General features: G+C 40.6%; 1 protein-coding gene across 2 annotated transcripts in view; it reads left to right on the top strand.

Annotated features, from left to right (window-relative positions):
- The window catches only part of LOC141147204 (indian hedgehog protein-like), a 158,679-nt gene that overhangs the window by 62,846 nt on the left and 71,531 nt on the right, over window positions 1-24,302 (top strand). For both annotated transcript variants that reach the window (XM_073634362.1, XM_073634363.1), the window contains exon 2: window positions 16,943-17,204. In XM_073634362.1, coding sequence (XP_073490463.1) covers window positions 16,943-17,204 — 262 coding nt within the window. The remainder of the gene's footprint in view (window positions 1-16,942; window positions 17,205-24,302) is intronic.

Below are 24,302 nucleotides of genomic sequence, written 5' to 3'. Positions count from 1 at the left end.
TCTCTGATGTAATAGGGGATCTCTGATGTGATGGAGGAACCTTAAATGTGATAGGGGAACCTCTGATGTAATGGGGAGGGGGGTCTGATGTAAAGGGGGGACCTCTGATGTGATGGGGTGGGGACTCGGATGTGATAGGGGAACCTCCGATGTAATGGGGAATCTCTGATGTGATGAAGGAACTTCTGGTGTGATGGAGGAACCTCTCATGTGATAGGGGAACCTCTCATGTAATGAGGTGGGGACTCTGATGTGATAGGGAAACCTCCGATGTAATGGGGAACCTCTGATGTGATGAAGGAACTTCTGGTGTGATTGAGGAACCTTTGATGTGATGGGGTGGGGACTCTGATGTGATAGGGGAACCTCTGATGTAATGGGGAACCTCTGATGTGATAGGGGAACCTCTGATGTAATGGGGGGACATCTGATATGATGTGTGGGCCACGACTCTGATGTGATGGGGGGCTCTGATGTGATTAGAGAAACCTTTGATGTAATGGGAGGACTCTGATGTGATGGGGGGCTCTGATGTGATGGAGAAACTCTGATGTGATGGGGACACTGATGTGATTAGAGGGACCTTTGATGTAATGGGAGGACTCTGATGTGATGGGGGGGGGGGGCTTCTGATGTGATGTTAAATTCATCAAGGTGTTTGTGTGCATCGTCCCAGGCCCAGGTTTTGCACTGATAAGTAACATTCACATATTTTGGACTGGGGCGCCTTGTTAGATTTTGCATACTTTCAAAGGGTGCGGCAACTACAAATAGCTTGGGAAACGGCTCGCCAGACCGTGTTCCGTCCCCTCCAAGGTATTGAACCCTGGGAGGGGTGGTGCATTGGAGGAGGAGGAGGTGGAGGGTCTGGCGGATGGCATTGGTTGTAACACACAAGGAGTCAGTCAGTGGTGCTTGCAGTGCTGACATGAGACATGCTGATAGGAGGAGAGAGCAGAGTGACAGGGAGATGAACTCTATCACTGTCCAGTCACAGGCTGGGGGGGGGGAGGACAAGCTTGGAAATGTAAGAAAAATAAGGTCTTCTGCCCTTCCAGTCAGGACTGCGCTGTGCTGCAGAGCTGTTAAAATCTGAGGACTGGATGGATAAAAATACAAATCCTTTGGCAGGTAAACCAGCTCTGATATATGGATTTAATTTGTGTAATTAGCTGTTTGCCGGGATTTTCAGTTATTTGCTTTAGTCCACGATGAAAAGTATTTATTGCAGTTTTCTTTTTTTTTTGTAAATTCTTTAATTTATTGCAGTTTTCATCAGGAGGCGTGGCCTGCAGTTCTTCACTTGTACCTCCTCTTGGATACACAGTAACATCTTTAGTAGGAATTCATGTTTTATCTGATATTCCTTTGAAATATGTCATTTTCTTTCATTTATAATAAGGAGTATGAAGAATCTTGGTTGTTGTGAAGCCGGGAGAGTTTCAGTATTTTTCCAATAAAAAAGACTCCAAAAATAGCGAAGGTGCCGGAGCGGGGGGGCGGGTGTTACCTCCTGGGATCGATACTTTCTCTTACCATTAATGTATTTTATTGATTCTTTTTTTATGACATATCCTGCCCTGCTTTTCATATCGTGCCAACCTTTCAGCCAGTCATAGTAAGGTCATTAAAGCTGTCTTAGAACCTCTTTGGATGTGTTGGATCGCTCCTTGCAATTTTCTTTTTTGCCGTTTCTGAAAGTAAAGTTGAGGACCAGTAAAGGTTATATTGGTACTAGTAGTACGTTTTTATTGGTCTGTTAATATTATTTAAAGGTGATGCACCTAAAGTGATTGTCATTCCTTCCGTCCCATATACAGTGCCTTGAAAAAGTTTTCATACCCTTAAAAATTTTCTACATTTTGTCATGTTACAACCAACGTAAATGTATTTTATTGGGATTTTATGTGATAAACCAACACAAAGTGGCACATAATTGTGAAGTGGAAGGAAAATGATAAATGGTTTTCAAAATGTTTTATCAATAAATATGTGAAAAGTGTGGGGGGTACATTTGTATGGCGCCCCCCGGAGTCAATACTTTGTAGAACCCCCTTTCTCTGCAATTACAGCTGCAAGTCTTTTTGGGGATGTCTCTACCAGCTTTGCACATCTAGAGAGGGACATTTTTGCCCATTCTTCTTTACAACATATCTCAAGATCTGTCAGATTGGATGGAGAGCTTCTGTGAACAGAAATTTTCAAGTCTTGCCACAGATTCTCAATTGGATTTAGGTCTGGACTTTGACTGGGCCATTCTAACACATGAATATGCTTTGATCTAAACCATTCCATTGTAGCTCTGGCTGTATGTTTAGGGTCATTGTCCTGCTGGAAGGGGAACCTCCGTCCCAGTCTCAAGTCTTTTGCAGACTCTAACAGGTTATCTTCTAAGATTGCCCTGTATTTGGCTCCATCCATCTTCCCATCAACTCTGACCAGCTTCCTGTCCCTGCTGAAGAAAATCATCCCCACAACATGATGCTGACACCACCATGTTTCACGGTGGGGATGGTGTGTTCAGGGTGATGTGCAGTGATAGTTTTCTGCCACACATAGTGTTTTGCTTTTATGCCAAAAAGTTCAATTTTGGTCTCATCTGACCAGAGCACCTTCTTCCACATGTTTGCTGTGTCCTCCACATGGCTTCTCGCAAACTGCAAACTGGACTTCTTATGACTTTCTTTCAACAATGACTTTCTTCTTGCCACTCTTCCATAAGGGTCAGATTTGTGGAGAGCACAACTAATAGTTGTCCTGTGGACAGATTCTCCCACCTGAGCTGTGGATCTCTGCAGCTCCTCCAGAGTTACCATGGACCTCTTGGCTCTTCTCTGATGAATGTTCTCCTTGCCCGGCCAGTCAGTTTAGGTGGACGGCCATGTCTTGGTAGGTTTGCAGTTGTGCCATACTCTTTCCATTTTCGGATGATGGATTGAAAAGAGCTCCGTGAGATGTTCAAAGCTTGGGATATTTTTATTATAACCCAACCCTGCTTTAAAAGTCTCCACAACTTTATCCCTGACCTGTCTGGTGTGTTCCTTGACCTTCATGATGCTGTTTGTTCACTAAGGTTCTCTAACAAACCTCTGAGGTCTTCAACAAACAGCTGTATTTATACTGAGATTAAATCACACACAGGTGGACACTATTTACTAAAAGGTGACTTCTGAAGTCAATTGGTTCTACTAGATTTTAGTTAGGGGTATTAAAGTAAAGGGGGCTGAATATAAATGTACCTCACACTTTTCACATATTTATTTGTAAAAAAAAAATGGAAAACCATTTATCATTTTCCTTCCACTTCACAATTATGTACCACTTTGTGTTGGTCTATCACATAAAATCCCAATAAAATATATTTACTTTTTGGTTGTAACATGACAAAATTTGGAAAATTTCAAGGGGTGTAAATACTTTTTCAAGGCACTGTAAGTTGTAACTGTTTATCTGCAGAAGTCTCTTCTCTGCAACCTTCTAAACCACACATTTTACACAGCATTTCTCAGCTCCAGAAGGCAGAGGACGGGGATTTAAAGTTCACCTTTTGTTTCAAAATTCCAGCTCCCCTATGTACCAATTTAGCATAATGTATTCTTCTGTAAAAATAAAACAGCTTTCCATTTATTGTACCCACGCTTACCTCACTCTCTTTGTGGATGTTTAAAAACCCTGCTCCATTACTTCTGCCTTACTTCCTGGTCAGACTTTAGGTCATGACACAGTAAGGAGTTGACCAGCTGATCTCATTAGCACACACCCTGCATCATCTGCCCTCAGCTGGTCAACTCCTTTCTGTGTCATGACCTAAAGTATGTTCAGGAAGTATGGCAGAAGTAATGGAACAGGGTTTTTAAACATCATGAAGAGAGTGAGGTAAGTGTGGGTAGAATAAATGAAAAGCTGTTTTATTTTTGCAAAATAAGTACAATAATGTTATACTGGTACATAGGGGAGCTGGAATTTAGAATGTTACTCCGCACAGCATAGAGCTGAAAGCTGAGTGTAATGAGTGGAGGATAAGGGCACACCCCATCTACACAGTCTTATAGGAAAACATGCACAGCTGAGGCTTTCAATCACTTGTTGTGTGCTAGAGGGAGGGCTGAATGGTCTCCCAGGTTTGTCCGGTGACATAGACTGTCAGAAGAGGCTCATGCAAATACTCTTCAAGAAGAGAGCAGACAGAAATTACACTCGGTAGTTGGCCTCCTGATCAACACTTGACCTGCAGTTGACCTCCTTCTGACAAACACATGACCTGCAGTTGGCCTCCTTCTGACAAACACATGACCTGCAGTTGGTCTCCTTCTGACAAACACATGACCTACAGTTGGCTTCCTTCTGAACAACACTTGGCCTGCAGTTGGCCTCCTTCTGAACAACACTTGGCTTGCAGTTGGCCTCCTTCTGACAAACACATGATCTGTAGTTGGCCTCCTTCTGACCAGCACTTGACATGCAGTTGGCTTCCTTCTGACAAACACATGACCTGCAGTTGGCCTCCTTCTGACAAACACATGACCTGCAGTTGGCCTCCTTCTGATCAACACTTGACCTACAGTTGGCCTCCTTCTGACAAACACATGATCTGTAGTTGGCCTCCTTCTGACAAACACATGACCTGCAGTTGGCCTCCTTCTGACCAACACTTGACCTGCAGTTGGCCTCCTCCTGACAAACACATGACCTGCAGTTGGCCTCCTTCTGACCAACACTTGACCTGTAGTTGGCCTCCTTCTGACAAACACATGACCTGCAGTTGGCCTCCTTCCGACCAACACTTGACCTGCAATTGGCCTCCTTCTGACTTACATTGGAACTGCCGTTGGCCTTCTTCTGACCAACACTTGGCCTCCATCTGACCTACATTTGACACTTGACCTGCAGTTGGCCTCCTTCTGACCAACACTTGACCTGTAGTTGGCCTCCTTCTGACAAACACATGACCTGCAGTTGGCCTCCTTCCTACCAAAACTTGACCTGCAATTGACCTCCTTCTGACTTACATTGGAACTGTCGTTGGCCTTCTTCTGACCTACACTTGGCCTCCATCTGACCTACATTTGACCTGTTTCATACGGCTTTTGTATTCCTTTCGTCTTGTTTTGGAATACATTGTAGATGATGATGATGATGGGGGCAGAGCAATTCCAAAACTTCAGGTCTTGTGGAATGTTCCCGGCCTGCAGTGGTCAGCAGTTCATGGGTGGCTAAGGCTCATTGATACACATTGGGAGTGAAGGTTGGCCCATGTAGTCTGATCCAATGGAAGAGCTACTGTAGCTCAAATTGCTGAAAATGTTAATGCTGATTTCGATAGAAAGGTGTCAGAACACACAGTGCATCGCAGTTTGTTGTGTATGGGGCTGCACATCCGCAGAACGGTCAAGGTGACCATGTGGCCCTTTTCTATAGCCAACCTACAATGGGGACGTGAACATCAGAACTGGATCACGGCGCAATGGAAGAAGGTGGCATGGTCTCATGAATTTAAGAATGGTTTGAGGAATACAATGAGTTTGAGGTGTTGACTTATTGGCCTCCATATTCACCAAATCTCATTACAATCAAGTATCTGTGGGATGTGCTGGAAAAACAAGTCCTATCCATGGAGGCCCCACCTCACAACCTACAGGACGTAAAGGATCTACTACTAACGGCTTGGTGCCAGACACCACAGCTTAGCTTCAGAGGTCTGGTGGAGTTCATACCTCGATTGGGTTATGGTGGGTGGTCATATTGTTATGGCTGATTGGTGTATACTGTATTATAAGGGTCCACGTCTTTGTTTTTTTCACCCCTCAGAGTATAGAAAGGTTGGGTTTGGCTCTCAGAACGCTGAGACAGAAATCATTTTTGTGTTTCTGCTTCTTCATACTGTGTAGCTCATTGGCACATTTTGGTTTGTAAACATTACCGCATGGCATGAAAGATTAATGAAGCATCCATATTTTATAAGCGCAGGCAGGCGAGGGCAGACAGCTGCTCCTATACTGCCCAATGTCGGCGGTGATGACACGTCCCGGGGGGAGATAAAAAGATCTATTAGAGACGGTCTCTCCATCCCCGACAGAGCGGAATCACACAGTCCACCCCGTGCCTCCTCCGTATTACTCCACCTCTTATTATATCATCCCATATAAATACATATACATGTATCTCAGGCCTACATACTCTATGAATTCAGGCCTGTACTTTATTAGCACATATTGAAGTTTCAAAGAATTGTGCTAAAAACATAATGATTGCAACAATCAGAATGACTTCCTCATACCAAGATCTTTAACCTCTTACTTACTGGGCACCTAAACCCCCTTCCTACCCAGACCAATTTTCAGCTTTCAGCGCTGTCACTCTTTGAATGACAACTATGCGGTCATACAACACTGTACCCACATTAGATTTTTATCATTTTTTTCCCACAAATAGAGCTTTCTTTTGGTGGTATTTGATCACCTCTGAGGTTTTTTTATTTTTTGTAAAAAAGACCGAAATTAAAAAAAAAACATTTTATATTTAGTTAATACATTTTGCAAACATTTTTCTCCTTCATTGTTGTATGCTGATGAGGCTACACTGATGGGCACCGATAGGCTGCATTGATGGGCACTGATGGGCAACGATACGCTGCATTGATGGGCACTGATAAGGCGGCACTGATGGGCACTAATAGGCGGCACTGGTGGGCACTGAGAGGTGGCACTGATGGGCGGCACTGAAGGGCATTGATAGGTGGCACTGAAGTGCATTAATAGGTGGCACTGATAGCTGGCACTGATGGTTGGCAGTGATGGGCACTGATGGGTGGCAGTGATGGGCACTGATCGGCACTGGTAGGTGACACTGATAGGCAGCACTGTTAGGTGGCACTGATGAGGCACTGATTGGCACCACTGGTGGGCATTGATAGTTGGCACTGATTGCTGGCACTTATGTACTGGTGGGCACTGATTCGTGGCACTGTGGGCACTGATTCGTGGCACTGGCAGGCGGTACTGGTGGGCACATATGAGGTGGCTTCGCCTCTTCCTCTTTGGGACCGATGTCCCTTCAACAGAAGCCGATGATCGGCTTTTTTTTCTCCTCGCGCTGTCAGCGTGAGAAGAAAGAAAAAAAAAAAAACGATTACCGATCTTCTGTCTACATCACATGATCAGCTGTCATTGGCTGACGGCTGATCACGTGGTAGGGGGCTGGGATCGACCCCTTACTCGGATCTGTGATCACCCGAGTCTCATTGACTCGGTGATCACAGCGAGCGCCCTGCAGGTCGCGCGCGAGGAGCGTGCAAAGGGGAGGCTGTCTATTGACGGCCTCCCGGCAAAGCAGATCCGCGCTGTAGCCACCATTCGCCTATAGTGCGGATCTGAAGGGGTTAAAGTTGAACTCCCGGCACAAACATTTTCATTTCAATATATTCCTTAATAGCCACAAAGGATATAAATGCCCTTTGTGTGCATCAAATGCCTTTGTAAACCCAGATATTACCTTGTAAAAGTAGCAGTGACATCACAGTGCTGTACATAGCCTGTGCAGAGAGCAGGAGAGGGCACAGCAAGCCCCGCCCACTACAAGCCACCTGCAGAAAACTACAGGAGGCCCCCTAATTTAACCCCTTGATCACCCCTGATGTTAACTACTTCCCTGCCAGTGTCATTTACATGGTAATCAGTGCATTTTTATAGCACTGATCGCTGTATAAATGTCACTGGTCCCAAAAAAGTGTCAAAAGTGTCCGATCTGTCCGCCGCAATGTCGCAGTCCCGCTAAAAATCGAAGATCACCGCCATTACTAGTAAAAAAAAAAATTATAATAATAAAAATGCCATAAATCTTTCCCCTATTTTGTAGACGCTATAACTTTTGCGCAAACCAATCAAAATTCGCTTATTGGGATTTTTTTTTTTACTAAAAATATGTAGCAGAATACATATCGGCCTAAATTGATGAAGAAATTCGATTTTTTTTTTTTTTTTACATTTTTTTTATTGGATATGTTTAATAGGAGAAAAAGAAAATATTGTTTTTTTTTTTTCTTCAAAATTGTCGGTAATTTTTTCATTTATAGCGCAAAAAAAAAAATTTAAATAAAACTCAGAGGTAATACCACCAAAAGAAAGCTCTATTTGTGGGGGAATAAAGGACGTACATTTTATTTGTGTACATCGTCGCACGGCCGCGCAATTGTCACAGTAACACAGTACCGCATCGCAAAAAAAATGGCCTGGTCACAAAGGGTGGGAGGGGTAAGTGGTTCAAGCGGCATTAAACCCAAAAGCAAACATTTATTTTTTTGCTGCTTTCCAATTCTTAGATGTGACGGCTGCGTTCGTTTTCTTTCTTATGCTTTCTTTCCTTCTATTTTCATCTGGTGATCCAGCCAGCCAATCGTTTGGCAGATTGGCTGCCTGGCACAGGGTGGTGGCGTCACGTTTTCCACCTCCTCCAATCAGAGAACGCTTTGTATTCATTGAGAAAATGCAAAGCATTCTCTAAATAGTGCCCGTCGAGCAGCCGACCTCCTGTGTTCAGTAAGTAGCGGCGCAGCCGCACAGCACGGGAGCCGGAAACCAGTGGAGATCACTGGAGCAGTGGTGTCTATACAATCATTTCCAGCTTAGAGGCATCCCACAGGTATGGAATATACTGTACATAGTTATGTTGGTCCAATTAGGATGTAACTATTTAAAAATCGCCATACCTGTCATCTCTGTCCTGCAGCGGCTCCTCCTCTGACCCACTGTTGGCTCCTCCTCTGCCCGGCTGTTGGCTCCTCCTCTGACCGGCTGTTGGCTCCTCCTCTGCCCGGCTGTTGGCTCCTCCTCTGACCGGCTGTTGTCTCCTCCTCTGACCGGCTGTTGGCTCCACCTCTGACCTGCTGTTGGCTCCTCCTCTGACCGGCAGTTGGCTCCTCCTCTGACCGGCTGTTGGCTCCTCCTCTGACCGGCTGTTGGCTCCTCCTCTGACCCGCTGTTGGCTCCTCCTCTTACCCGCTGTCGACTCACCGACAGTCTCATTCACTTTAATAGGACGGCTGGTGATGCGGCAGTGACACAACAAGGTGAGGAACGTGGCGGCAGCGGGTGAGTGGATGCCCGCTAACAGGCACTGCCATGATGGATGTGAAATGACAGGTGCTCTTTAAAATATAAGGACTTATTCTGGCTGGTAGTTAGAATCTTTAATATTTGCAAAAAAAAAAAAGAAAGTTTCCTATTTAGAATAATAAGCTGTCAGGTTAGTAAAACGGCGATATCAGAACCGATTCAGTCATACAGTTTGTAGTGTACATAGATTTGCAAAACAATGGGATAAAGGAATATTCCTGAACTTTGTTTTATCTCATGGTTACTGCGAAATTGTGTGAATGCATCAATGCAGTGCATGTTATCTCACATTGCAGAGCTTGGATTCGTTGAATGAGTTTACCAAAAATGTAAATATTGCAGAATATACACACTCATGCTACATAAATAAGCTCCATTTCATGCTGGATAAACTAAATTATTAATATATGTTAAATGGAAAACTATCTTTAGATAGATTTTTACTCCAAAAACATTTTATTAAAATAAATTTGATAAAAATAAAAAAAAAAATCGATTTAAATAAAAAAAATCAGATTTAAATTAAAAAAACAGATTTTTTTTAATTTAAATCGGATTTTTTTTTTATTTAAATCAATTTTTTTATTTAAAATTATTATGATCTTATTTATATTGCAGAATATACAGCCTCATGCTACATAAATAAGCTCAATTTCATGCTGAATAAACGAAATTATTAATATATATTAATTAGAAAACTATCTTTAAATAAATTTTTACTCCAGAAGCATGGTACTAAAATAAATTTGAGAAAAAAAAATTGGTTTAAATCAAAAATTCAGATTTTTTATTTTATTTAAATCAGATTTTTTTGATTTAAATCGATTTTTTTGATTTAAAATTATTATGATTTTATTTATATTGCAGAATATACAGCCTCGTGCTATGTAAATAAGCTCCATTTCATGCTGAATAAATGAAATTATTAATATATCTTAAATAGAAAACTATCTTTAGATCGTTTTTTTTTACGCCAAAAGCATTTTATTAAAATACATTGGAGAAAAATAAAAAAAATCAGTTTCAATAAAAAAAATCTGATTTAAATAAAAAAAATCAGATTTTTTTTATTTAATTCAGATTTTTGTTATGATTTTATTTATATTGCAGAATATACAGCCTCGTGCTACATAAATAAGCTCCATTTCATGCCGAATAAACTAATTTTTTTATATATCTTAAATAGAAAACTGTGTTTAGATTTTTACACCAAAAGCATTTTATTAAAATAAATTTTATAAAAATAAAAAAAAAATCTATTTAAATAAAAAAAAAAAATCCAATTTAAATGAAAAAAATCAGATTTTTTTTAATCTAAATAGGATTTTTTTGATTTAAATCGATTTTTTTGATTTTTATCAAATTAATTTTAATATAATGCTTTTGGAGTAAAAATCTATCTAAAGATAGTTTTCTATTGATTTTTTATTTTATTTAAAATTATTATGATTTTTATTTATATTGCAGAATATACAGCCTCATGCTACATAAATAAGCTCAATTTCATGCTGAATAAACTACATTATTAATATATCTTAAATAGAAAACTATCTTTAGATCGTTTTTTTATGCCAAAAGCATTTTATTTAAATAAATTTGAGAAAAATAAAAAAAAAAATCGGTTTAAATAAAAAAAAATCCGATTTGAATAAATAAAATCTGATTTTTTTTATTTAATTCAGATTTTTGTTATGATTTTATTTGTATTGCAGAATATACAGCCTCGGCTACATAAATAAGCTCCATTTCATGCCGAATAAACAAAATTTTTAATATATCCTTAATAGAAAACTGTTTAGACTGTTTAATTTTTTTGATTTAAAATTATTATGATTTTATTTATATTGCAGAATATACAGCCTCATGCTATGTAAATAAGCTCCATTTCATGCTGAATAAACTACATTATTAATATATCTTAAATAGAAAACTATCTTTAGATAGATTTTTACTCCAAAAGCATTTTATTAAAATAAATTTGATAAAAATAAAAAAAAAATCTATTTAAATTTAAAAAAAAATCCGATTTAAATAAAAAAAAATCAGATTTTTTTAAATTTAAATATGATTTTTTTTTTGTTTAAATTGATTTTTTTGATTTTCTATCAAATGAATTTTGATATAATGATTTGGGAGTAAAAATCTATCTAAAGATAGCTTTCTATCGATTTTTTTTTTTAATTTAAAATTATTATGATTTTATTTATATTGCAGAATATACAGCCTCATGCTACATAAATAAGCTCAATTTCATGCTGAATAAACTAAATTATTAATATATCTTAAATAGAAAATTATCTTTAGATAGATTTTTACTCCAAAAGCATTTTATTAAAATAAATTTGATAAAAATAAAAAAAAATTGGTTTAAATAAAAAAAATCCAATTTAAATTAAAAAAAAAATCTGATTTTTTTTTTTAAATAGGATTTTTTTGATTTAAGTAGATTTTTTTATTTTTATCAAATTAATTTTAATATAATGCATTTGGAGTAAAAATCTATCTAAAGATAGTTTTCTATCGATTTTTTTTTTTTATTTAAAATTATTATGATTTTATTTATATTGCAGAATACACAGCCTAATGCTACATAAATAAGCTCCATGTCATGCTGAATAAACTAAATTATTATAATATCTTAAATAGAAAATTATCTTTAGATAGATTTTTGCTCCAAAAGCATTTTATTAAAATAAATTTGATAAAAATAAAAATAAATCAATTTAAATAATAAAAAAAAAAAAACGATTTAAATAAAAATCAGATTTTTTTTTTATTTAAATCTATTTTTTTGATGTACATAGATTTTTTTGATTAAAATCGATTTAAAAAAAAAAAAAATCATTGATCTATATCCACCCTGCATTTAGCACATCGCAGTGAGTGTGAATGGGCCTTTAGGTCTCCTCTTTGGTATGGCTGCCCTGGCCGAGTCCTCTATGTGCACCTTTCCTCTTCTATATACAGTAGAAAAAAAAAAACAAAAAAAAAACAAATGTGCTCAGAAACATGAACGGGTCAGAAATGATCTCAAGCGGGAAATATATACAGCAAAAGCCAAGGGATCATGAATGAAAAGTTAGCAGTGTGGTTAGCCCTTGTGGGCAGGGTAACTCCAGGACAGCGCAGCCAGATGGGAGCCGGATAGTCGGCACAATTCAGTTGTATTAAATGAAAAATGTGCAGCGCGCTCGTGCCTTAGGCAGACAAACGCTGTTTGTGCCCCAGAACTGTACCACTTGTGATCCGCCGTGTTTACTCCTATGAATCAAGAGGAGCGTGCTGCCTCTCCCCAGCCAATCCGATCGCAGCAGACGCACGGGAACCAAAGACCGGTCAAGTCTCCCTCTTTTGCTCCCTGATTCTGGCGTCATTCTTGATACCGATCTTGAATAAGCCTCCTATATATATAAAAAGTCCGGGAACATTCCCAGCTTAGGGAACACCTTCTTGTAGAAACGCACATATCAGGGCGTGCGATTTCCCGGGGTGTGCCTGAAGATGTGACAAAAAAAAAAAAGTCGCAGATCTTGGGTTACATTCAGTAACTTTACCGTGCAGTAAGGATGTGATGTATTCTATAATTGTATGGACTATTGCAAGCCACCTTGATTACACGGCATGCTGGGGCCTGTAGTTCAGCAACCTGGTTGGAGAAAAGCCGCTTAAAAGAATGCAGTAAAAGCCCATGCGTTTAGGTGCATCAAGCATTTGAGCGTTAATGGATTCCATTGACCAGAATATTAAAGTGATTATAGGGCTCCTTTCACACTTGTGAGACGACAAAGTCGCGCGGCTTGCATTGCGACTTTACAGTGCGACTTTGGATCTGACTTTTCCGTTCTCTGGATCGCATCAAAGTCGCATCAAAAGTCGGACCAAAAGTAGTGCAGGAACCTTTTTCTGAAGTCGCAGCGACCTCTGTAGTGTCAGTAGTAACGGCTCTCATAGAATTTTTTTTTTTTTTTATAATTCTTTAAAAAAATGTATTTATAATTTTTAAAATTTATAATTTATAAATTATTTATTCTATAAATAATTTATAATATAATTTGTATTCAATGTTTTTATAATTTTATTACATATTACAATTTATTTACAATAATTTTTGTTCAATTTTTTTAGGACAAACCATACAATACTGTACAAAAAGATATGTAAAAAAAAAAAAAAAAAGAGTAGACTGTATATATACACTTTTATCTTTGCTCTTCTACCTTAAATCACTTTTCTCAATTATATCGTTTATTTAATAAACCCTTCTATACAATATTTAGAACCCACCATCCCCACCTCATCCAAACAATAAAATAAAAAAAAAAAATAAAAAACCCAAACAAAACCCAACCAACCTAAATCTCCCCACAAAAAAATAAATAAATAAATAAATAAAAAACAACATTTAAATTTTTTTTTTTTTTTAAAAAGGGAGGAGGAGAGGGGAGAGGGAAGGGGAGGAACTGGAGGCAAGAGAGGGGCACAATCCAAAAAAAAAAAATAAATTAAAATAAATTTATTAAAAAAAATGTGCATAGAACCTACCAACAATGACGGGGCAAGAAAAACAAACCAAAAAATAAATAAATAAATCTCATAGAAATACATTGAATTTCACATGTCCTGCGACTTGGGGGGGGGCCTCACAATTCAGATCCCGAGTCGCATAAGTGTGAAAGGAGCCTTAAGCCTGGGTTCACACTATTGCGATGCGGGAGCCGGTGCGATTCCAGTGCGGGTTTCCCGCATCGCATCTCTGCCCGCAGGCAGCTCACACTGCCCTCTGCCAACCGCTGCAGGTGTCAATACAATGTGAATGACCCCCCCCCCCCCCCCCAGATCGGTTCACAGATTGCAGTGCGAACTGTGGATTTGGACAGGAATCGGATCGCATTGGGTGTGAACCGATTCCAGTGCAGGGGGGAAAAAAAAAGTACAGCCATACAAACTGTATGTTTGAATTTGCATTGCACAGACATCGCATGCGATCCGCACCAGCAATGCGGGGCGAATCACATGCGATTCCTGCGTTCGCATATGTGTAAACCCAGGCTTAGGGAACAAAACCTTTATTTTTAAAGTAAGAAGCATGTCATACTTACCTGCTCTGTGTGATGGTTTTGCACAGAGCAGCCCCGATCCTCCTCCTCTTCTTGGGTCCTCCGCCGGTGTTCATGGCTCCTCCCCCCTGCTGAGTGCTCCATAGGAAGCCACTTGCTATGGGGGGCAACTTGTGCGGGCTGAATCAATAGACACACACAGCACAGCTCGGCCCTGCCTCCACTTCCTCCTCACTGGCTGTGATTGACAGCAACAGGAGCCAATGGCTGAGCCATTGAGGGGAGAGAGAGAGAGAGAGAGAGAGAGAGAGAGAGAGAGAGAGAGAGAGAGAGAGAGCTGGATCGGGATTGGCTCAGGTAAGTAAAAGGGAGGGTACTACACTCAGAAGGTCTTTTACCTTTAGGCTGGGTTCGCACTGATGTGAATTGGATGTGGGTTTCCTCGCATCCAATTTGCATGACAGCATATCTCCCAACTTTTTGAGATGGGAATGAGGGACACCTATCAGCAAAAGTATGCAGGCATAGGACACACCCCTTGCCACGCCCCCTTAAAGGAGAATTGTACAAAAAAACAAGATTGGTTATAAACCCACAAGTGCTTTTTTTACCACGAATATTCCTTTATATTGGCTTTTGGAATTTACAAATGCAGCAATTTAGAAATTGAAAGGTTTAGCGCTGGAAAACACTTTTTGATAGATAAAAAGTGAATTTTATATACATCTATATAGATCAGACCAAAATGAGGGACAAATGAGGAGGAAAGAGGGACAGAGGGACATTGCTCCAAATCAGGGACAGTCCCTCCAAATCAGGGACAGTTGGGAGCTATGGGACAGGAGAGTGTGACCGTCTCTCAATGGAGCCAGGACTTCTGATGTGATAAGGAGGCTCTAATGTGATGGGAGAACCTCTGATGTGAAGAAGGGACTCTGATATGATGGGGTGGGGGTGGGGCTTCTGATGTAAAGGGGGGGACTCTGATGTAATAGGACTTCTGACGTGAAAAGGAGGCTCTTATGTGATGGAGGGACTCTGATGTGAGGAAGGGACTCTGATATGATGGGTTGGGGGGGGGCTTCTGATGTAAAGGGGGGACTCTGATGTGATGGGACTTCCGATGTGAAAAGGAGGCTCTTATGTGATGGGGGGACTCTGATATGATGGGGGGGGGCTTCTAATGTAAACGGGGACTCTGATGTGATGGGGGGCTTCTGATGAAAAGGGGGGACTCTGATGTGAGGGGACTTCTGATGTGAAAAGGAGGCTCTTATGTGGTGGGGGGGGACTCTGATATGATGGGGTGGGGGGCTTCTGATGTAAAGGGGGGACTCTGATGTGAGGGGACTTCTGATGTGAAAAGGAGGCTCTTATGTGGTGGGGGGGGGGACTCTGATATGATGGGGTGGGGGGCTTCTGATGTAAAGGGGGGACTCTGATGTGAGGGGACTTCTGATGTGAAAAGGAGGCTCTTATGTGATGGGGGGACTCTGATATGATTGGGGGGGGGCTTCTGATGTAAAGGGGGGACTCTGATGTGATGGGACTTCTGATGTGAAAAGGAGGCTCTTATGTGATGGGGGGGGGGGCTTCTGATGTAAAGGGGGGACTCTGATGTGATGGGACTTGATGTGAAAAGGAGGCTCTTATGTGATGGGGGGGGGCTTCTGATGAAAAGAGGGACAGTGATGTTATGGAGGAACTTCTAATTTCAAAAGGGGGCTCTGATGTAAAGGGGGGGGGGGGACCTCTGATGTGAAGAAGGGACTCTGATGTGATCGCGGGTTTCTGATGTAAAGGGGAGCTTCTGTTTTAAAAGGATATCTGATGGGAAAGGGACTGATGGAAAGGGGGGGGGGGACTCTGATGGAAAAGGGGGGACTCTGATGGAAAGGGGGGGGGGACTCTGATGTGATGGGAGGACTTCTAATGTCAAAAGGGGAAATGAGTTTTTTTCAGCCCTTTAATATTTGTAAAATATACTATGTGGTCCTCCTACTGAAAATATTGGAGACCTCTGCTGTGTTTTCCGACTACTTCCAGGGTAGCAACGCAATTGCAGCTTATCCTCCATCTTCAACGTTGCCACTCGCACTGCACATGCTCCAGTTTTCCCATGGAAGAAAGCAATGCTGTGTCCTGAGCCCAAGTGTTATATGAAAGAACACATCCCCGGCATCCCTTTAGACACGCATTCTACTCCCTGCTGGCCAGTGGGTGTTGCAGATATTAGCGGTGCAATCTGTATCAGAAGCAGGTCTGATACCATACCTCCCAACATTTTGAGATGAGAATGAGGGACACCTACTAGGAAATATATGTAGGCATAGGACACGCCCCCTGCCACACCCCCTTAAAGGAGAATTAACCAAAAAAAAAAAGGTTAATTAAATCCACAAGGGATTTTTTTTACCACTACTATTCCTTTATATTGGCTTTTAAAATTTACAAATGCAGCAATTTAGAGATTTGGATGAAAGGTTTAGCGCTGGGAAACACTTTTTGAAAGATAAAAAGTGCATCTATATAGATCAGACCAAAATGAGGGACAAATGAGGGGGAAAGAGGGACATTGCTCTAAATCAGGGACAGTCCCTCGAAATCAGGGACAGTTGGTATCTGAGCTTTTTAGGGTCTTTTTCTAAGCTGATAGGCAATAGGAAGCTCTACATTAAACCAAATTATTTCCTAGAATAACCTAAAGATTCTGAATGATAAAATATATTCCCACAGCGATGGAGTGGCTCACACCCTTCTCTCCTTTCCTTGCAGCGCTGCAAAGACCGCCTGAACTCCTTGGCCATTTCTGTCATGAACCAGTGGCCGGGCATCAAGCTGCGGGTGACCGAAGGCTGGGATGAAGACGGTCACCATTCCGACGAGTCTTTACATTATGAAGGGCGAGCGGTGGACATCACCACCTCCGACAGGGACCGGAATAAATACGGCATGTTGGCCAGGCTGGCGGTGGAAGCCGGCTTCGACTGGGTCTACTATGAATCCAAAGCTCACATCCACTGCTCTGTGAAGTCAGGTAAGACGGCTGTCTTCTATTCATTCCTATAGTAGGGCCTCCGATCGATATCGTCTTTGTACTGCAGACCACTAATGATGACCTTGTCCTACACAGTGTGGATGTCTTAGTCTAGACTTATCATGCCTACTGGCTGTTTGGAGCATGAAATACCGTCTAAGATGTATATATGTGGATGTGTTCCGAGTAAAGTTGACCTCCAGGTAGACCAACAAATGCAATGTTGAAATACATGTATTGTTCTTTAGGTCCACGAGTTTTGTGATCTAGGCACCCCTGCCAGAAAGTGCGATCAGATCCTATGCCTCCCAGCCAACTAGACTACAGTAAGGCAATACAGCCTGTCCAATGACCAGTCTAGGTCTTTAAATGGCCCAACCAATGACCAACCTAAACTTGGGCATAGATGGTTCCTCCATTCACACAAACTAGGTGGATGGAGGAATCCCACCACCACCAGGGCATTGTATTCTGACAGCGGGACTCTTCAGTGTTAAAACACACTGCTCAGCGGTCGCAGCTGCTGATCAACAAAGGTTTTCCAACATTCCCCTTCAACAGAAGTGAATGTAACAATCAACTTCTATGCAACAGGAACGGGCTACACATAGATCACAGTTTGGCTGCTTCCTGCTAGATCCATCAATGGCCAGCTTATGCCATTGAATAGACCAGTAGTCTCCAAACTGTGGCCCTTTGCTTGCCTTTATCCAGCCCTTGGGACACAATTCTTCTCACTGACACCAACAATGGAGCATAATTCCTGCCACTGACACCAGTGATGGGGTACTATTCCCCCCACAGACACCAGTGATGGGGTACTATTCCCCCCCACTGACACCAGTGATGGGGTACTATTCCTCCAACAGACACCAGTGATGGGGTACTATTCCCCCCCCACAGACACCAGTGATGGGGTACTATTCCCCCCACAGACACCAGTGATGGGGTACTATTCCCCCCACTGACACCAGTGATGGGGTACTATTCCTCCAACAGACACCAGTGATGGGGTACTATTCCCCCCTCCCCGAACAGACACCAGTGATGGGGTACTATTCCCCCCCCACAGACACCAGTGATGGGGTACTATTCCCAACACAGACACCAGTGATGAGGTACTTTTCCCCCCACAGACACCAGTCATGGGGTACTATTCCCCCCACAGACACCAGTGATGGGGTACTATTCCTCCAACAGACACCAGTGATGGGGTACTATTCCCCCCACAGACACTAGTGATGGGGTACTATTCCCCCCCCCCCACAGACACCAGTGATGGGGTACTATTCCCCCCACAGACACCAGTGATGGGGTACTATTCCCCCAACAGACACCAGTGATGGGGTACTATTCCCCCCCCGAACAGACACCAGTGATGGGGTACTATTCCCCCCCACAGACACCAGTGATGGGGTACTATTCCCCCCACAGACACCAGTGATGGGGTACTATTCCTCCCACAGACACCAGTCATGGGGTACTATTCCCCCCACAGACACCAGTGATGGGGTACTATTCCTCCAACAGACACCAGTGATAGGGTACTATTCCCCCCACAGACACCAGTGATGGGGTACTATTCCTCCAACAGACACCAGTGATGGGGTACTATTCCCCCCACAGACACTAGTGATGGGGTACTATTCCCCCCCCCACAGACACCAGTGATGGGGTACTATTCCCCCCACAGACACCAGTGATGGGGTACTATTCCCCCCACTGACACCAGTGATGAGGTACTATTCCTCCAACAGACACCAGTGATGGGGTACTATTCCTCCAACAGACACCAGTGATGGGGTACTATTCCCCCCCCCCCCCGAACAGACACCAGTGATGGGGTACTATTCCCCCCCCCCACAGACACCAGTGATGGGGTACTATTCCCCCCACAGACACCAGTGATGAGGTACTATTCCCCCCACAGACACCAGTCATTGGGTACTATTCCCCCCACAGACACCAGTGATGGGGTACTATTCCCCCCACAGACACCAGTGATGGGGTACTATTCCCCCCACAGACACCAGTGATGAGGTACTATTCCCCCCACAGACACCAGTCATTGGGTACTATTCCCCCCACAGACACCAGTGATGGGGTACTATTCCCCCCACAGACACCAGTGATGTGGGAACTATATCTCCAACTGACACCAGTGGTGGGGTACTATTCCGCCCACAGACACCAGTGATGGGGTACTATTCCCCCCACTGACACCAGTGGTGGGGTACTATTCCGCCCACAGACACCAGTGATGGGGTACTATTCCCCCCCCCCACAGACACCAGTGATGGGGTACTATTCCTCCAACAGACACCAGTGGTGGGGTACTATTTCCCCCACAGACACCAGTAATGGGGTACTATTCCCCCCACAGACACCAGTGATGGGGTACTATTCCCCCCACAGTCACCAGTGATGGGGTACTATTCCCCCCCAACAGACACCAGTGATGGGGTACTATTCCTCCTCCTGCTGACCACCAGCCCTGAGCCCATGTTTATTCGCACTGATGCTGGGCCCGGGAGATTTTCTACCCCCACTGGCCACAGTCCAGCACCCTCCAAAGTCTGAAGAACACTAAACTGGCCTTTTATTTGAAAAGTTTGAAGACCCCTGGTATAGACAATGAAGAAGCAGCAGTACACTGTGCTCTTCCCCCTGTAAGCATGTCCCCTGTATTAAACTGACACCACACCATTACACAGTGCAGTAGAGTCCTGGTTATGGGTATCAATGCTAACCTTCTCCCACTCCAAGTACTGCTGTGTAAGGTGCTATAGGTGGCTAATATGATGATACATGTAGGTGGTTCAATGTAAAAGTTATTCTTTAACAACTCTATACCTGGAATAAATTGTGTTTATTTTTCTATAGCAACCTGGAGGTCAGCTTTCAAGGGGATCTATAGTCTTCTGAAAGTTTCTTTTAGATATATATGTGAAAGAGAGCAATTTATTGTAAATAATTGTGTCAGGTTGGATCATTGTTGTAAAAGCCTGTTTTCAGTGTATTGTTTGTAACTGTATGGGGGCGGCCATATTTGGTAATTTAATGTGTTAATTAAATACTCAGGTTGTGCTTCTTGAAAACAAGTCTCCCAGACAGGGTCTGTCTGATTGAAAAAAAAGATATATAAAAATATATATAATGTTAAAAATAAATAAATTATATATATATATATATATATATATATATATATATATTTTTTTTTTTTTATTTATTTTTTTTTTTCTTTTATTCATTTTTTATATGAATAAAAAAAAAAAAAATATATATATATATATATATATATATATATATATATATATATACACACACACACACACATATAAAAAAATAAAGAAAAAATATATATGTATACACACATGTATAAAAAAAGAAAACTATATATATACATATATACATATGCATTAAGTAAAATATATATATACATATATATACAGTACGAACATTAAGAGAAAAAAAAATATATACTACATATGTATTAAGAAAATATTACATATATATATATATATATATATATATATATATATATATATATATATATATATATATATACATATTGCTCTTAATGTATGTGTATATGTATGTATATATATATATATAAAATATAAAAAAAAAATTCTTAATGCATATATGTGTATATAATATATCTATCTATCTATCTATCTATCTATCTATCTATCTATCTATCTATCTATCTAGATAGATAGATAGATAGATACATATATATAATATATATATGTATATATATATATATATATATATATATATATATATATATATATATATATATATGTATGTAGATATATATATGTATGTATATATATGTATATATATATATATATATATATATATATATATATATATATATGTATGTATATATATATATATATATATATATATATATATATATATTATACACACATATATGCATTAAGACATTTTTTTTTATATTTTATATATATATATATATATATATATATATATATATATATATATATATATATATATATATATATATATATATATATATATATATATACATACATATACACATACATTAAGAGCAATATGGATATATATATATATATATATATATATATATATACATACATTTTTTTTCCTTAATGTCTGTATGTGTTTATAAAGAATATATATATATTAAATGTATTAAAACATTTTTTACAATTTATATATATATCTATATATATATATATATATATAGATATATATATATATATATATATATATATATAGCTGTATCTTCAGTCTCCAATGAAGTGAAACACCCACAATGATCCTGGTGATCTCTGCCTTGGTTTTAGGTCCTCTGAGGAGCCAGGCTTTTTTTTATTCATGGAAGTAGGATGATGTTCTTTTGTATCAAATAATAAGGCTGACATGCTGTATATTGTTCTTTAATCAACTCTGATATAAGTAATCCTATTTATGTCTGTTAATATTTTTGAAAAGGTTCTCTATGTATAATTTATGACTGTAATTCTCTATGAGATTTGCCATCTTTGCCTGTTATCTGTGTATTCTGTCCTGTGTAGCTTAAAGTAGATGTAAACCCTCTAAAATCTCATAAACTGTAAGATGTTAGGGATCTTTTTCGGAGATCAATTGCAATATTTTTAAATGTGTTACTTTGATAAAATATTTCCTGGTGATCCTGCTGTGAAAGGTCCTTATTGAGGCACTTCCTGTTATAGGGTGACAACGCTCTGTTCCTGTCTCCCAAATACTCCCCTGCGTTGTCACCATGTCACATTTGCTTCCTAGCGGATGCACCACCGCTCATTGTGCAAACCTGTTTTGCTGTTGTCACCATCAGTCTGAATAATGCCGTGCAGCCATTGCTGGAGTGCATGTAGACAGGAAGTGTCTGCAAAGGGGCTGCAGGAGATCAGCAGCTCTGGGATGCTAACGAAATGAAAAAACAAAAGGCAAAAACTGTATTTTCTATTTTAAAAATGGCAATTGTTAGACAGTGCTTTTGCAAGCTAAATGTCATCTAGTTCAGGTTTACACCTGCTTTAATGTAATAGTGATTGTGTTTTACAGCTCCTTATATGTCAACACGTGTTTATGGGTCGTGTCAGACCCAAAATGTTTCACTGAACTGGATGCGCTGTATTATAAATCATTTATGTCGGCTGATAGTAATGCTGACTGCACTGTCCTATAAGCAGAAGGAGATGCTAAAAATCTGTTTATTGGTTGCAAGCGAGTGAAAAAGTTGCATCAAAAATGACTTTGGTGTAAAATGATGCAATACATTTTTTTTTCTGATTAGTACGTCTATGACATGTCGCCTTCCTTATTTCACAATGTCGACTTTGTATCTGCGGAATGGTGGAATTCTACCCTTGCGTTGTTAGTTTTAGATATAGTGGGGGAAGGTTATTATTATGGTGTCACCGGCCTCCTAGTGGAATTTATGGAGATTGCACCCCAGAGCAGACAACCAGGAGGATCAGGATATGAGTCCCCACTATCTATGAAAAGGCTGAGGTCACAGACAGCAATAAAGACCCAAGGAGTGATAAAACCCTGCCTCACCCTATTTAAGACTAAACTAAATCTGTGCAAATGAGTTATATACATTGGCCAGCAATACGTGCATTCAGACATTTATTTACAGTTAAATATGTGTATGAGATGTAGGACTGCATGAATAAATTCCTGGTATGTCACAAAATACACCAAGAGTAACCTTTTTTTAAAGAAAAAACAACTATTTATCATAAAAATGAGCTCCTGAGCTCCAGTCCAATGGCTTTGCCTAGGCTGAGATGATGTCATCAGTCTGCTGCAGGCAGGAGGAAGCATTTCCTCAGTCTCCTCTCCCCCCAGACTGCAATATTGTAAATTTGTAGTAAGTCAAAAGGTTTTCCATGAGAAGTATTAAAGAAAAGCTATCAATATATATGTGTGTTTATATACATAAAAATGTGTGTGTGTGTGTGTGTGTGTGTGTGTGTATATATATACACACACACACACACACACACACATACACACCAGTATCTCACAAAAGTGAGTACACCCCTCACATTTTTGTAAATGTTCCATTCTATTTTTTCATATGAGAACACTGAAGAAATGACACTTTGCTACAATGTAAAGTAGTGAGTGTACAGCTTGTATAACAGTGTAAATTTGCTGTCCCCTCAAAATAACTCAACACACAGCCATTAATGTCTAAACCGCTGGCAACAAAAGTGAGTACACCCCTAAGTGAAAATCTCCAAATTGGGCCCAATTAGCCATTTTCCCTCCCCGGTGTCATGTGACTCGTTAGTGTTACAAGATCTCAGGTGTGAATGGGGAGCAGGTGTGTTAAATTTGGTGTTATCGCTCTCACTCTCTCATACTGGTCACTGGAAGTTCAACATGGCACCTCATGGCAAAGAACTCTCTGAGGATCTGAAAAAATGAGTTGTTGCTCTACATCAGCCTTTCTCAACCTTTAAACCCTGGAGGAACCCCAAAAATAATTTTCATGTCTCGAGGAACCCTTACTAAAACCAATTTATCAGGGCTCAATAGGAACAATGCCCCTTAAACTGGTGGCCAATAGGAAGAAATTCCCCCTTAAAGTGGTGCTCAGAATGCCACCCTTAAAGACAGCTAAAAAGATATTTGGTGTCATGCTGATGGCTTTGCTAAGTGATGCTGAACCTCAAACTCTGTAGGCACCATCAAATATGTGGTTCATCAGCCACAGCTCAAGGAACCCCTAGCAACCTCTGGAGGAACCCCAGGTTTCCACAGAACCCTGGCTGAGAATGGCTGCTCTACATAAAGAAGGCCTAAGCTATAAAAAGATTGCCAAGACCCTGAAACTGAGCTGCAGCACGATGGCCAAGACCATACAGCGGTTTAACAGGACAGGTTCCACTCAGAACAGGCCTCTCCATGGTCCACCAGAGAAGTTGACTGCACGTGCTCAGCATCATATCCAGAGGTTGTCTTTGGGAAATAGACGTATGAGTGCTGCCAGCATTGCTGCAGAGGTTGAAGGGGTGGGGGGGGTCAGCCTGTCAGTGCTCAGACCATACGCCGCACACTGCATCAAAT

Source organism: Aquarana catesbeiana, linkage group LG06 (genome assembly GCF_042186555.1).
Source record: "Aquarana catesbeiana isolate 2022-GZ linkage group LG06, ASM4218655v1, whole genome shotgun sequence".
Lineage (NCBI taxonomy): Eukaryota > Metazoa > Chordata > Amphibia > Anura > Ranidae > Aquarana > Aquarana catesbeiana.
This window is presented reverse-complemented; position numbering and strand designations above follow the sequence as displayed.